We start from the raw sequence: 15,398 nt of genomic DNA on the forward strand, positions 1-15,398 counted from the left end.
CCATTGGCTCATGTTTATTATTTTTTAAACTGTAAATTTTTACACCATTAATTAATAGAGGTATATTTTATTATATTATTGACAAAATATCTTTTAACTTTGTCAAAAATCGATCTTTCTCAAAATCATGATTATATTCAACAATTATACTATTAATTAATGGAGATATATTTTAAAAATTCATAATCTTAATATGCGTTTTTATTTAATTATTTTTGGGGGCAAGACAGTGACAGAAAAAACAGATAAAACAACACGGCAATTGGGCTAGGGGGCAAATGCAAACTAGCTAGACTTGATCATTAATTAACTTAGAGAAAACTGTCTCGTTACATCTAAGCTATTTAACATGCTTAATGAAAAAAAAAAGGAAAACAAAAAAGAAACCGATCATCTAAGCTATTTACCGTTAAAAAATAGATCATCTGAGCTATTTGAACACGGTATTGTAGCATAATGTTTTTCTTTCCTCTTTTACAAAATTATGGATTGAATATATTTAAAAAAATTTAATTTTTATTAATTTTACATTTGATCCTTTTATAAACTTAATTTGATTTTAATCTCTAATTTTTCTGCGTAAATAAAAAAAATGTTGAAGTCAAGGACAAAAGTTATAGCAAGAGAAAAAGTTATAAATTAAAAATGAAAATCAACAAAAAAGTTAAAGACTAAAATTAATTGACAACAAATTTATTATGAAATTAAAAGAGAAATCGACAAAAAGCTAAAAAAAAAATATATTTAATTCCAAAACTATTGTAGACCATGATGGAGTTAACCACTAGGATTAGCTTAGTAATTGGGTGGAGAGGGGTTGGAGTAGTTAGAAGTATAGGGACTTAGGTTCAATTCTTATTGCGATCATTTTTGTAATCTTTTCTAACTTTACCAAAGAAATACTATGATGGAGTTTGTTTTAACCACTATACGTTGGAGTCAATTTTAAGTCTAACCAGATGCCGTTGTAGATAGCAAGGAGTTCCACAAGCTATGGGGTAAGTTTTAGTGTGAATGTCAAACTGTTGGACTTGTTGAATTTTATGAAAATCACACGGATAGTAAAACAAGATTTCCTGACACATTTTTATCTTGGTCGGTGATCAGTACCGTACCCGATCAAATGAAAAGTAATTTTTGTGGTACTAGGAAGTCACTCCTAGGTCATCTCTCAAGGAGCAACAAACCAAGAAAAGGTTCTCTTGATGCAAACAAACACACAAAAAAGTGGGGGCTTCATTGGAACAATGTACTCTCCAACTCAGTTACAACAGCCATATCATTGGTTCGCGAATTATCTTTTACTTATCTAAACCTTGGTCCATCACAAGAAGAAGGGGCACAAAATACTATAAAAAAAATGGCTAAACCCTAAACTTCGTCCAAGAACCAAAAGAAGGTGGCGGCTGTCCCCACTCCATGTCACATCCCTGGCCTAAAAACCTAGTATCCACTTTGTCCCCCTCTGAAATTCAAACACAAGGAATCTGAAATATTGGGCTGGCCTAGTGTTGGCCCATCTAGCCCATTACAAGCAACAAAACGAAATTCCAAAATAAAATAAAATTTAGGCTATGCTGAAATAGGTACACGTGGCAGTGTTCCCAGTCCATTAAGTCCTTACAAATTCTCTACAAATGATTATGAGATTAATTAGGCTAATAAATCCAATTAAATGCAATTCAGAATTAATAGCTCAATAAACTTCAAAATAATAAAATATGATAAGAGAGAACAATTAGGTACTAACAATATTTAATAGGAGTGTACAAAGGTAAGAAAATGCATTAAAATTATGATTCATCAGTCGACAAAATTATTAGTTAATTGATATAATTTTAAGTTAGTTGAAATGTAAAAATTTAGAAAGTACTATATTAAGCAATTTATATGATATACTTTTAAATTAATTGAGATATAAATTAAAAATTAAAAAACATGTTAAACACCTATACAATATTGAACATTAATTCAATATCTTTTAGGTAATCATAATTTTAGACCTTTATTATAATTAGTGGATTTATTAAACACTACAAAAAAATGTGTGTTTTGTGGCGGTTATTTTTGCAGTTTCTGGCGGTTGAAAACCGCCACAAATCGCATTACCGGCGTCATAAATAACCGCCGGATCTACGGTTGCCAAAAACCGTTTGTGGCGGATATTTTGTAAACGCTGGTTTTGAGTGCCAGAAAATTCAATCTCTTTTGTAGCGGTTTGAAACCGCCAAAAAATGCATTTTTGTTTAACTTGTTTGACATTTTCTGGCGGTTATAAACCGCCACAAAATTTCAGTTCTGTTTGACTTGTTTGTAATTTTATGGCGGTTTGAAACCGCCACAAAATTCATTTTAATTCTGCCAAGTGTTATCATTTTTACAGAAGTATTGAAGTATATTTTCATTTGAAAGGTAATAAATAAAACATTCAGCATATTTTTCAGTCACCACCAACATTTTATTATGTATATATAACAAACAAATGAAGATAAGAAGACTTATCTTCCTAGACTCAACAGCTTAGTCTAGTACTTGATAAATACGACAAAAATAAAATGATGATGCATTACCTTATGTCTTTCACATATTCAAGGATCTGGTTGAAGTTGCTCTTTCTTCCTAGAGTATCCCTCCACGTAGCACCCATACAAAAGAGAGTGCTCCCAACTTATTTTGCCTAAAGGAAAAGGATTTCCATTCAAGAAAAAGCATAGCACCGAATGAGCAACAAGCTGCATGATCTTTTTTCTTTCTTTCTTTTTTTACCTAAAACAAAATTCCCGACATCTAAACTACGGTACATTTCTTAATTTAAATAAGAAGATATATGATGCTTAAGTAAAGAAATGTTGGGAACGAATGCATAACTCAAATGACACCATTCCATGGTGTCGCCACCGGCCCAAACGGGCCTCGGCGGTCGCGAAGACGGTCGAGCTCGCTTTTATTTTAGTTTTGAAAATGTATTGGATTATTAGAACGACTTGTTCTCAAACTGAGACCTTGTCGATCTTATCCAATTTATTTATTAAATGTCTCACCAATCCATGTTAATCCCAAGCGAGACCCTCCATGGATTAGCGGTTTTCATAAAAAGGAAGGGTTCGTGGAGTCGCCACCAATGTTTTACTCAAAACATTGGAAAAAAGGATAAGGCAATTGATTTTATAAATCAACTTCGGCCATTACAACCAGAGTTGGGTAAGGGAGTCGGTTACGCGTGGGGAAGGTGTTAGCACCCCACGGCGCCCCTTTCGGGTTCCCTATGACAGATTATTTCTAAAAATAATAGTGCAAAATTACTAAATTACCCCTATTTATTCTAAGCAATTATAAATTAACTATCTACATGATGACAGTTTAATATGCACACAGAAAGCAGTAAAAGGAAGGATTTAAGAAGAAACCTTTGAAGCGTGCTTTTATATATTTCGAGTAAAACTGGGAAGCTTTTTGGCGTTCCCTCGCTCTACAAGCCCGCTCGCTCCCTCCTATAAAATTTTAACTATGGAAATCCGGAGGATTTCCCTTCGACTAGGTTCGATCCTCAAGCAAAATGGCTCGGGGCTCAAGAACTTCGTCGGATCAACTCTCCGAGTGATTTCTAGGGCAGAACACTGCTCAAAAACCCCAGAATACTCAAGGAGAGGGTTAAAACTATGTTCAAAAGTGTGAAATGACGTCCAATTGACGTCATATTTATAGGGAACAGGCCCAATACGGGCTACGGAATCAATACGGCCGTATTGAAATTTTTGAACTTCAATACGACCGTATTGAGTTCAATACGGCTGTATTGAAATTCAGAAATTTCAATGCGCCCGTATTGAGTTCACTGCGGCTGTATTGAAGCTTCAATACGGCCGTATTGATTTCAGTACGGCCGTATTGAAGTTTCAGAAACTTCAATACGCCGTATTGAGTTCACTGCGGCCATATTGAAGCTTCAATACGGCCGTATTAAGTTTAGTACGGCCGTATTGGGCTTCATTCCCTCCACTTCCTTATTTTAAGCTACTCTAAGACCTCTAAATCTACAGATAGCCATCCTATGGTCTTCTAGGAGTCCTTCTGGCTGACTTTCCTTCGATCTTTGAGGGTCTTCGAGTTTTATTTCCGACCCGGACAATTTTAGGGGTCTACAGCTGCCCCCCCTTTACTTAGTCAAACGGTCTTTTTGGTGTATCGATTGACAAGTAAAGGAGTTGACCCAATTGTCCGGGTAATACGCCAACCTTCTGACTTGTAGTGTCTTCCGGTGGAAAATTGTTGAGTAGCCTCTCCAGGTTGAGTATTAGTCGTCGCCTCTCCAGGCTCATGCATACCTCGGTGCTTTCGACAACTGGGTAGCTGAGTACTGCCTCTCCAGGCCTGTGCATACCTCGGTGCTCTCGACAACTGGGTAGCTGAGTATTGCCTCTCAGGCTTGTGCATACCTCGGTGCTCTCGACAACTGGGTAGCTGAGTATTGCCTCTCAGGCTTGTGCATACCTCGGTGCTCTCGACAACTGGGTAGCAGAGTATTGCCTCTCAGGCTTGTGTATACCTCGGTGCTCTCGACAACTGGGTATCTGAGTATTGCCTCTCAGGCTTGTGCATACCTCGGTGCTCTCGACAACTGGGTAGCTGGGTATTGCCTCTCAGGCTTGTGCATACCTCGGTGCTCTCGACAACTGGGTAGCTGAGTATTGCCTCTCCAGGCTTGTGCATACCTCGGTGCTCTCGACAACTGGGCAGCTGAGTATTGCCTCTCCAGGCTGGTGCATACCTCGGTGCTCTCGACAACTGGGTAGCTGAGTATTGCCTCTCCAGGCTTGTGCATACCTCGGTGCTCTCGACAACTGGGCAGCTGAGTATTGCCTCTCCAGGCTGGTGCATACCTCGGTGCTCTCGACAACTGGGCAGCTGAGTATTGCCTCTCCAGGCTGGTGCATACCTCGGTGCTCTCGACAACTGGGTAGCTGAGTATTGCCTTTTAGGCTTTGAGATGATTTTGTCTCCACAGTCCACGATGCTGCTTCGACGGTTTTTCTGATTTTGTGCCGCTGAGGGCTGGATAACGCAGGGATCCGTCTAGGGGATGTGCAGTCATTCATAGGTTCCTGTGTCCCAACTTGCATTGCATTGTTGGTACCCATTGAGGAATTTCTGTTTCCTTGGGGTGTAGACACAGATGCTCTTCTTGAATTGAGCGATGCCTTATGTTTGGCTGACGTCCTTTGACGTTGGTGGAGTATCCCGGTTATCTTTATTCGGGTATCTCTTTTGGGTTTTCTGATTTTTGTCGCCTCTGTGTAGGCTGTTATCCGCTGGGGATTCTGTCGTTGATTTTGATTAGCCTCTTTTGTTAGGCGTATCAGCTTGACGTTCAATGATTGGCTAAAAAGCCAAATTCCGCTTGGGGAATTGTTATTGATTTTTTTTCTTTTTTTGGGTTTTCCTTTTTGAAGGAGTGCCTCTTGTGTAGGCGACTGGGGATTTGAAGTTCAGTGTTCGGCTAAGTGCCAGATTCCGCTTGGGGAATACTTATTGATATTTTTGATTTTTCTCTTTTTGCAGGGATGCCTCTGAGTAGGCGATTGGGGAATGAGGGATCTTATGTATCCCAGAGTATTATTTAGGAAGCCTCTGCAGGCTTAGCCTCACTCAACACTTGAGTTGGAGAGCTATCTTCACTGAGGAAGTTTAAGTCCTTTGACTTGGATATTCTGCTTGGGAGATCGTACTTCCATTGGGGATTTTGACGATTTTGCTTTGATAGCTCTCGCTGGGGATTTATTCCGTGAGCTTGAGTTGAGGTTTCTCTGGGGAGTATTATTTCTGCGAGCCTCTCCAGGCTCAATTATTCTGAAGGAGTATTATTTCGGCAAGCCTCTCCAGGCTCAATTATTCTGTGCGAGTATTATTTCGGCGAGCCTCTCCAGGCTCAATTATTTTGTACGAGGCGATTGATTTTCTAAATCTTTTGCCTTTTTTGTCGTTTTTGGCTTTTTCTGTATTTTTTGCCTTTTTTGTCATTTTTTGGTTTTTTCTGTATTTTTGCCTTTTCTGTTGTTTTTCGGCTTTTTCTGTACAGAAATGTCTCAGTTATTCTGAGAGAGTATTATTTCGGCGAGCCTCTCCAGGCTCAATTATTCTGAGAGAGTATTATTTCGGCGAGCCTCTCCAGGCTCAGTTATTTTGAGAGAGTATTGTTTCGGCAAGCCTCTCCAGGCTCAGTTATTCTGAGAGTATTCTTTCGGCAAGCCTCTCCAGGCTCAGTTATTCTGAGAGTATTCTTTCGGCAAGCCTCTCCAGGCTCAGTTATTCTGCTGTTGATTTTCTGAATCTTTGCATTTTGCTTGCTGCTGTCATACACAAGCAATTTTTCTATTTTTCTATTTTATGCAATTGCCTCATGATAAGGTCTTTGAATGTGCAACTAATGTGTGTGTGATGCACAAATGCAAGTTTGATTATTTTATTAATGCTTTTTAGAAACATGAATGGCTCTCCCTATCCTCCTCTTCTTGGAGGAATTTCTGTCGTCGACGTGAGGGAATATCTTTGTGAGCCTTTTATGCAGGAGATTATGGATTTTATAGGAACCCCTTCCAATTTTCTTTATTGACCAATTATTAAAGGAATTTCGTACAATTTTTATGAAATACCAATTTAGAGGCATAATCACATGGTCAAGAGAGAAGAGAAATGAATAGATATTTTATTGATATTCACAAGTGTTTTTACAGAAAGATATACAGAAGGAAATTTCTGAAGAATGGCTGGCCAGGGTAGGCTATATACATTGGGCTTAACAATTATATCTGTAATTGTTGCTCTTTACGTTCCCCTAATTGCTTCGGCCTGAGCTGGGAGTGTAGATGCTGCAAGACGCTTGCTTCTAGAAGATAATCACTTGAACCGCCTTTCAGTTTTCGATTCAAGCGATCGTTGCTTGCTTTGCTTTTACATCTTATTCTTTTGCCCCTAACTTTTGCCTAGGACGTATCCTAGCGGGGATAATTTTGCCTTTATTTTGCCTAGTACCCTTGTACTGGCGGGCTTTTATTTTTCCCTAATTTTTGCCTAGGACGCCCTTTTCGGGTTTTCATCCTAGCGGGCTTATGCAAGCAACGTCTTCAAGCATAATACTTCTTTACCACGTCAGCGTTGACTGGGTATCGAAGTTCTTCTCCATCCATGTCTGTGAGAATCAATGCTCCTCCTGAGAAGGCTCGTTTTACCACGTATGGTCCTCCGTGATTTGGGGCACACTTTCCGATTTTGTCCTTTTGAGTTGGTAGCAATTTCTTCATTACCAACTCTCCCTCATGATAGACTCGAGGGTGGACTTCTTTGTCAAAAGCCTTTTTGATCTTCCTCTGATAGGCTTGACCATGGCATATGGCGTTCAGCCGTTTCTTTTTGATAAGGTTCAACTGGTCGTATCGGCTTTGAACCCATTCTGCCTTGGAAAGTTTTGTTTTCACGATTACCCTTAGAGAAGGTATCTCGACTTCGACGAGTAAAACTGCCTCCATCTCATAGATGAGGGAGAATGGAGTAGCTCCTGCAGACGTGCGTACTGAAGTCCTATAGCCATGAAGAGCGAAGGGTAACATCTCATGCTAGTCTTTAAATGAGACAACCATCTTTTGCACTATTTTCTTGATGCTCTTATTGGTTGCCTCGACTGCCCCGTTCATCTTTGGCCGATATGGGGAAGAGTTGTGTTGGATCTTTGAATTCTTGGCACAGTTCTTCCACCATTTGGTTGTTCAGATTAGATCCATTATCAGTGATGATTTATTTCTCCATGCTTCCACTAGATTATTCCAAAATCTTTTGGGACAAGAGAGAAAAGAAGGAAAGGATATATTTTCAAAAGTTTGTGTTTTAGAGGGGATTATTTTATTTTTGAAAAATGGATTTTGTAAGAATGTTTGGCCAAGGTGGGCTTATGTGTTTAGGCTTGTTTGATTAAACACTTATGAAGTTAAGCACATCTTTGTTATTAATGATTGTGCTTTGACAACTTGGATAGCTTTTCTTGAGCCCTTTGTTGAATTCGGTTCATGGTACCATCATGGATTTCTTTTGTTTTTTGATTGTCCTTATTTTTGCCTAAAACATCCTTTTGTGGCGTTTTAGCGGACTTTTGTTTTTGTTTATTTTTGCAACCCTAACTTTTGCCTAGGTCACCCTTTCATGGGATTCCTAGCGGGTCTTTTGCTCTTATTTTTGTGCAGCCCCCTTTTTTGGGTTTCCTGCCGAGCTTTTTTTTGTTTTTAGGATTTCTTTTTATCCATGATGGCACTTGTCGAGGCCAAGGGAAGGTGCTCCAAGTTGTCACACACACTTCCACATAAAAATGATGTGGGTTTATTATTATTAAGATGATTTTAACCTCATTCATGTTTATTCAAACAGGGTTAAAAAATGTGGTTTAGAATTTTATTATAAGTAAGAAAAGAAGCAATGAGAAAGAATGATTTTATTATAATCATAGTGGAAACATGTGTCCTTATTTCATCACTGATATGGGTCCAAATATTGACCTCTTTTATCTCTCGGCCCCGCCCCAAATTTACGGTCTCCAATTTCTCTTGACACAGTTGGAGTAGACGAGTTTCTTGATCTAGCAGTCTTTGCAGATCCGGAGAGATGGTCTCCTCATCACTGTCCAACTCAACCCATTCATCCTCAACTTTTGGATCCCGGTCAGAGCGAACAATTACAGACATAATTATTTTATTGGTTCTGTTTAGGTTTAGAATTATTAATGTTAATGAGGAAAGAGAGAAAAGAACAAAAGAGAGAGTGATATGTGAAAAATGCCTCTTTATTGATATATGTATGTAAAACTGTACAAAACCCTTATTTACATGAAAAGGTCCTCATGATCTAGGGTACTGATCACGAGTCCCTAAGAGAAAAGAAAAATATGGAGGGGCCCTATTGTGGCTTGCCATTCTCTACTCCTGCTTTGGTAGAGGATTCTTGCTCACGTCGGGTGCTGTCGAATCGAAAGTGACCCACCCAGCATCAATAAGGTCTTGGACCTTATATTTGAGAACTTTACAGTCCTCCGTTGAATGCCCCGATGCCCCCGAATGGTATAGACAATTGTCTTGTGGTTTGTACCAATCGGGGTATGGTGGATCAAATTTCCTCGGTGGAACATAAGCTAGAAGACGCGCATCCACTAGCTTCGGCAGGAGATCGCTATATGTGGTCGGAAGTTTATCAAACTTCCTCACAGGCTTGTATTGCGACTTTCCCGACTTCGAAGTGGAAGAAGATGGAGAAATGGTTACAGCGTTGACTCCTCCTTCTTTCTTCTTCCCAAAGGCCTTCTTAGCTTCGAATGATTGGGAGGGCTTAGCTAGCTTCCCACTTTTCAGCCCTTGTTCCACCCTTTCTCCGATGGTGATGATGTCCGAGAAGAGTGTCGTTGTGTTCCCTATCATTTTGTCATAATAGGGACCAGTCAACGAATTGATGAATATGGACACCGTCTCCTTATCCGACAGCGGGGGCTCTATCTGTGCCGCCAACTCCCTCCAACGTTGGGCGTACGCCTTGAAAGATTCATCATTATTCTTGCTCAAGGCTTGAAGATCTGACCTATCGGGTGTTAGGTCGATGTTGTATTTGTAGCGCTTGAGAAAGGCGTCGGCCAACTGCCTCCATGTGCACACTTGATTTCCATCCAGCTGCATATACCAATTGAGTGCAGTTTCAACCAAGCTCTCTTGGAAGCAGTGGATCAAGAGCTTTTCGTTTGTGGCATATGCAGCCATCTTTCGGCAGTACATGGTGAGATGACTCTTGGGGCAAGTCGATCCCACGTATTTCGGGAAATTTGGCACTTTAAATTTAGGAGGGAATTGAATGTCCCTCACTAAGCACATATCGGCGGCATCTTTGACATCAAAATCATGCCCCTCCATAGCCCTCAACCGATCCTCTAGGGCGTGGAATTGTTCTTTTGAAACCTCGGGCTCTTTGATCATAATTCCAGCCCCAAGAGGTACAGCGTGTGGAGGATCTTCTTCATGCTCTTCCTCCTCTCCCTCATGATGGGACCCATGATCACTGTGATGAGATCCATGGATGTTGTGATGACGCATGAGTTTCATCATTTGCACCATTTGGTCTTTAAGTTGTGAAAGCTCGGTTGTGAGCTTTTTGTTTTGCTCCTCCAATGCTTCCATTTTCTTGATTTTCTGTGCGCGTGTGAGGACAGAGAGATGACCAGCCACTTTCTAAAAATGAATATTTAATCTAATTAATTTATGGAATGAATACGCTCTTGACATGAGCTTGATAACCCTCCATTTTTAAGGCGCTGCCTTTTTAAAACAGAGTGTTACCACCCTCCTTGACTTATGATCTCTCCTCAACGGAGAATCTCGATAATTATGGGTCACTTTTACTCATGTCAAGAGGTATTGGTGAACCTAAAATGCATGGTCTATGAGGATGCATGATGTCTTATTGGTAATGATGTACATGCTCCTCACTTTTATTATATTTCCACACATAGTCTTTCCTCTCATGTCATGGTATTTTCATGCATGGGGATTATTCTTAGACCTTATCACGAGGTTTTTTCTTTATTAATGCACAAACAATGTCACATAACGAATGCACAAACAATTCACTCATCCACGAACAGTCACGAGCGAATCACGAGGTAGGGGTATCCTGCAGAAAGGTGCATATTCAAGGTAGGTTCTAACTGTTCTCACCAGTCCAAGGCCCCCAAGGTGCCCCCATTATAGGGACCCAATTCCTCTCATCGTAGGTCGATGGAAAGCTCCAACGCACCGTCGGACTCAAGTTCATGGTTATCACCTTGAGTGATGTTTTCCGACAACGGTCTACGGGCACCTATAGACCCATTCGACAACCGGCCGTACTAACATCCACTCCCTATGGTTAATCACTCATGCCCCCGGGTATAGAGGGAACTGTTGTGTGCAAAGGTTTGTGTGCAGTTTGTATTTCAAACAATTGCGGAATTTAAACATACAACAGTTATTTAAAGCCATATAATAAATAAAGCATGTTATCATACAAGCAAAGGGTAATAAAGTAATTTTAACTATTATTTGTTAAAAATAATCTGTCACTCAATGGGACTGACTCTCGAAGCTTCCCCAGTGGAGTCGCCATCTGTCGCCACCGGCCCAAACGGGCCTCGGCGGTCGCGAAGACGGTCGAGCTCGCTTTTATTTTAGTTTTGAAAATGTATTGGATTATTAGAACGACTTGTTCTCAAACTGAGACCTTGTCGATCTTATCCAATTTATTTATTAAATGTCTCACCAATCCATGTTAATCCCAAGCGAGACCCTCCATGGATTAGCGGTTTTCATAAAAAGGAAGGGTTCGTGGAGTCGCCACCAATGTTTTACTCAAAACATTGGAAAAAGGGATAAGGCAATTGATTTTATAAATCAACTTCGGCCATTACAACCAGAGTTGGGTAAGGGAGTCGGTTACGCGTGGGGAAGGTGTTAGCACCCCACGGCGCCCCTTTCGGGTTCCCTATGACAGATTATTTCTAAAAATAATAGTGCAAAATTACTAAATTACCCCTATTTATTCTAAGCAATTATAAATTAACTATCTACATGATGACAGTTTAATATGCACACAGAAAGCAGTAAAAGGAAGGATTTAAGAAGAAACCTTTGAAGCGTGCTTTTATATATTTCGAGTAAAACTGGGAAGCTTTTTGGCGTTCCCTCGCTCTACAAGCCCGCTCGCTCCCTCCTATAAAATTTTAACTATGGAAATCCGGAGGATTTCCCTTCGACTAGGTTCGATCCTCAAGCAAAATGGCTCGGGGCTCAAGAACTTCGTCGGATCAACTCTCCGAGTGATTTCTAGGGCAGAACACTGCTCAAAAACCCCAGAATACTCAAGGAGAGGGTTAAAACTATGTTCAAAAGTGTGAAATGACGTCCAATTGACGTCATATTTATAGGGAACAGGCCCAATACGGGCTACGGAATCAATACGGCCGTATTGAAATTTTTGAACTTCAATACGGCCGTATTGAGTTCAATACGGCCGTATTGAAATTCAGAAATTTCAATGCGCCCGTATTGAGTTCACTGCGGCTGTATTGAAGCTTCAATACGGCCGTATTGATTTCAGTACGGCCGTATTGAAGTTTCAGAAACTTCAATACGCCGTATTGAGTTCACTGCGGCCATATTGAAGCTTCAATACGGCCGTATTAAGTTTAGTACGGCCGTATTGGGCTTCATTCCCTCCACTTCCTTATTTTAAGCTACTCTAAGACCTCTAAATCTACAGATAGCCATCCTATGGTCTTCTAGGAGTCCTTCTGGCTGACTTTCCTTCGATCTTTGAGGGTCTTCGAGTTTTATTTCCGACCCGGACAATTTTAGGGGTCTACACATGGGAGGCAGATCCAAAGAGTTTTCCAGAGATCAGTAATGACATCACCAGGCCACAAGCTAGAGAAGAACACTTCACATAAATTGATTATCTGATAAAAGTGTACCTTATTTGCAGCCCCGAGAACAGCTTCCTTGTTCATAAGGTGTTGGCCTTTGATTCCTGTGTCATACTTAGAGGATTGAGGACAATAGGAACAATCTTCACTGCACCCTCCTATTTTGATAGACAGAAGAGTACACTACTGCACTTCCCTAAAGTTATGAGCATGTCTATGAACTTGAGCCTGCAAAACAAATCACCCCTAAAATAGATAATATATGTTGTGATTCTAAAGCTTCAATAACAGACTTTGCCTCTTTCAGATCATCATTTGTATCTTCTAATTGCTTGCTTGTTTGCTTAAGCTTGTCTTTTGCCATCAGAAATTCCTGATTTAAGCATGTTGTTTGGTCCTCCAATAGGCCACGGAAGTTTTCTGCACCAGTAGTAAATGGAAATTGTTAGAAATATATTGGACTTTTTTAGCATACACATGAACACCAATTATCACTTCAATAGATGGACTATTTTAGGAGTTAATTAGTGATTACTATTCTAATAATGACTATATTTCAACCATAACAATACAAATATATCCCTTTGTGCAGTTTAGAAACACAATTTTAGCATACATTTTGTTTTAACAGGCAAATATATCCCTCTGTGCAGTTCATGAACTGCTTCAGGTAATTAAAGACTGACCTGAGGTTCAATATCATGATTTGAATTACCCTGTATCGAGTTTCTTCCATGGTACTGAAGCAACTGCAGAACAAAGGTTTTTCAATCATAGAATCTTAAATGCAAGGATTCTAGAAGGGAAATTATTTGTATTAAAATCCAAAAACACAAGTACCTGTTCCCTCAAAGAAGACACTTTAGTCAAAAGAATCTCTCTCCACAGCAAACCGAGTAACTTCAAAGTTTCGATCAAGTCTACCCTGAAGTATCTGAATCTCATCATAAAGTGATTTATGTGATTCAGAATATTAATTTAGAATATTTTGTCTCTTTTCCACTTCCCTTATTATGTGACTTGGAAGGGAACACCAGTTTATCAACAAGAATTTCCAATTAAGTAGACTCAACAACAACTCTTTTATAATTGAATACTTGCACAAAAAAAGATAATACTGATTGAAGATACCCACAACCTCTCTAAAAGTGTTTCACGTTTCTACAGGGAGTAAAATATCATTTTATCGTGTTTTACATTGATCTATATTGATTTAAAGATGCTCACAACCCACCCAGAACAAAAATTGCAATTTGACATCTTCTCTCAAATGTGGCTCTCAATTCTTCCCTTTCTTACCATCACACTACGACGAAAGTGTACATGTTTTGTGTGCAAACGATCAGAAAACTTGATAAAAATAAAAAATATAGGAACTGCTGTTAATCAACAAAATCCATACTAACAATGCCAACTTACACTTAAGTCTTTGATAATGGGGTGATGTGTATCTAGTGTTTTATATGTTTTTTAAGCAATACCTTCATATATGGAAAACTGCACTGGTAAACCTTGTTATAGCTATTGGTTAGTATTGAGACACTTGTGATGTAATTTATTTATTATGCATATTGATGTTAAGCCTGTAAAATCATTAACTTCATCATACAATTTACAAGGAAATAATAATTACACTTGATTACATATTATATAGAGAATATTTAAAGATCATATAGTTCAAGATAACCTAATAATTTCTTGAAAGAAAATTTGAAGAGCAGTAACTCACCAGAGTCGAAATAAAGACAAATAGGGAATATCCATAGAGGCAGAGTAGTTGCACAAGGCCAGATGGTACAGAGATGTACTTAAGGATTAAATACAAACCAAGAGGAACCAGAAGCTTCGAATCCGCTTTCTCGATTATCTTCACCACTTGATCCACAACGGCCTTGCAAGCAGGTGAGTTTGGCTTGAACACCGATTTCCTCAACTCCGCGTCTTTCTCCGCCACCGCGATAATCTCCATCACCACCATTGCCTCCGTTCCCTTCCAAATCATGGTTGGTTTTCCCTTCCAAATCTACCTTCTCAAACATTCAAGAAATTTTTAGGGTTCCAACTTTTTTTGAAGTTATGCCTTCGCCACCACAATTGTAGCCGTAGAAGTCACATTTCTCTGAAATTTTCCATAATCACGAGGAAACTATAATTGAACTCTGAGTAGAGAGAAGAGTTACATTACCTCTTGGACTTTGAAATTTGTCGGGGAAGACAAAAGAGAATGAGAGTTTGGCGTTTGTTCGTCTCGCATTAGGAGAAAATTCTTTGACTTGCAAAAAAAAGAGAATGAATGAGTGAACCCTAAAACGTGGAGAGAAAAAGAGTAATAAAATAGTGTTTTTGATTAAAAATAGGAAATGGGAAATGCTCAGATTAAACTATCTAAGTTTTTTATTTTTGATTTTTATTCTTTTAAAAATAATATAAAAAATGTAGCCACGTGTGATATAGAAAGGTTGAACAGGTATTTAAAGATTGTGGCGGTTTAAAACCGCTGAAAATATAATTCTTTGGTGGCGGTTAAAGTAACCGCCAGAAATATAATATTTTTTTGCGGTTTTTTGAAACCGCCAGAAAAAAACCCCCACTAATTAAATAATTTTTTGTAGTGAAACTATAAGTTAGTAATAATTAAATGAATACTTTAATTATTACTATTTTTTTGTTATTGTGCTAACATGGTTAATTACATGCGTATATTATATTGTTAATTTTATGAGTTTTAACTATGCATAATTATATGCTTAGTTATCTCAAAGTGTTCTATTATATAGTTGTTAGGAATATCGATCGATTATGAGTGAACCTTAATTTTTTATTTAAGATTGAATATAATGGTTACACAATTAATGTATAATCATTATATTGAATCTTGAATTATCCGATTGGACAATTTGATACATTTTTTTGTAGTTGA

General features: G+C 38.9%; 1 protein-coding gene across 4 annotated transcripts; it reads right to left on the minus strand.

The window, feature by feature from the left end:
* Positions 1–802: 802 nt before the first annotated feature.
* On the minus strand, positions 803–14,824 carry LOC109793770 (uncharacterized). Of its 4 annotated transcripts, none has more exons than XR_014429519.1 (6): positions 14,664–14,799; positions 13,319–14,505; positions 13,165–13,227; positions 12,527–12,898; positions 2,571–2,677; positions 818–1,631 (listed from the first exon to the last, which is right to left on the minus strand). XR_014429519.1 is itself a non-coding variant. In XM_083063268.1 (6 exons), exon 6 carries the CDS (start codon positions 10,197–10,199, stop codon positions 8,958–8,960), a length of 1,242 nt encoding a protein of 413 aa, XP_082919394.1. In that variant the 5' UTR covers positions 10,200–12,414; positions 12,527–12,898; positions 13,165–13,227; positions 13,319–13,403; positions 14,208–14,505; positions 14,664–14,824; the 3' UTR covers positions 4,831–8,957. The 4 variants fall into 4 exon arrangements, 2 of the variants coding, with proteins under 2 accessions (XP_082919394.1, XP_082919393.1); XM_083063268.1 differs by lacking the exons at positions 818–1,631; positions 2,571–2,677 and adding an exon at positions 4,831–12,414 and having other exon boundaries at positions 13,319–13,403; positions 14,208–14,505; positions 14,664–14,824; XM_083063267.1 differs by lacking the exons at positions 818–1,631; positions 2,571–2,677 and adding an exon at positions 4,831–12,414 and having other exon boundaries at positions 13,319–13,412; positions 14,208–14,505; positions 14,664–14,824.
* Positions 14,825–15,398: the final 574 nt, after the last annotated feature.

The sequence above is a fragment of the Cajanus cajan genome, chromosome 9 (assembly GCF_000230855.2).
Source record: "Cajanus cajan strain Asha chromosome 9, NIPB_CcT2T_4, whole genome shotgun sequence".
Lineage (NCBI taxonomy): Eukaryota > Viridiplantae > Streptophyta > Magnoliopsida > Fabales > Fabaceae > Cajanus > Cajanus cajan.

What these genes read in the sequence shown, in the direction of transcription:
- LOC109793770 (XM_083063268.1), bottom strand. Translation starts at nt 10,199, where the DNA reads ATGGAAGCATTGGAGGAGCAAAACAAAAAGCTCACAACCGAGCTTTCA.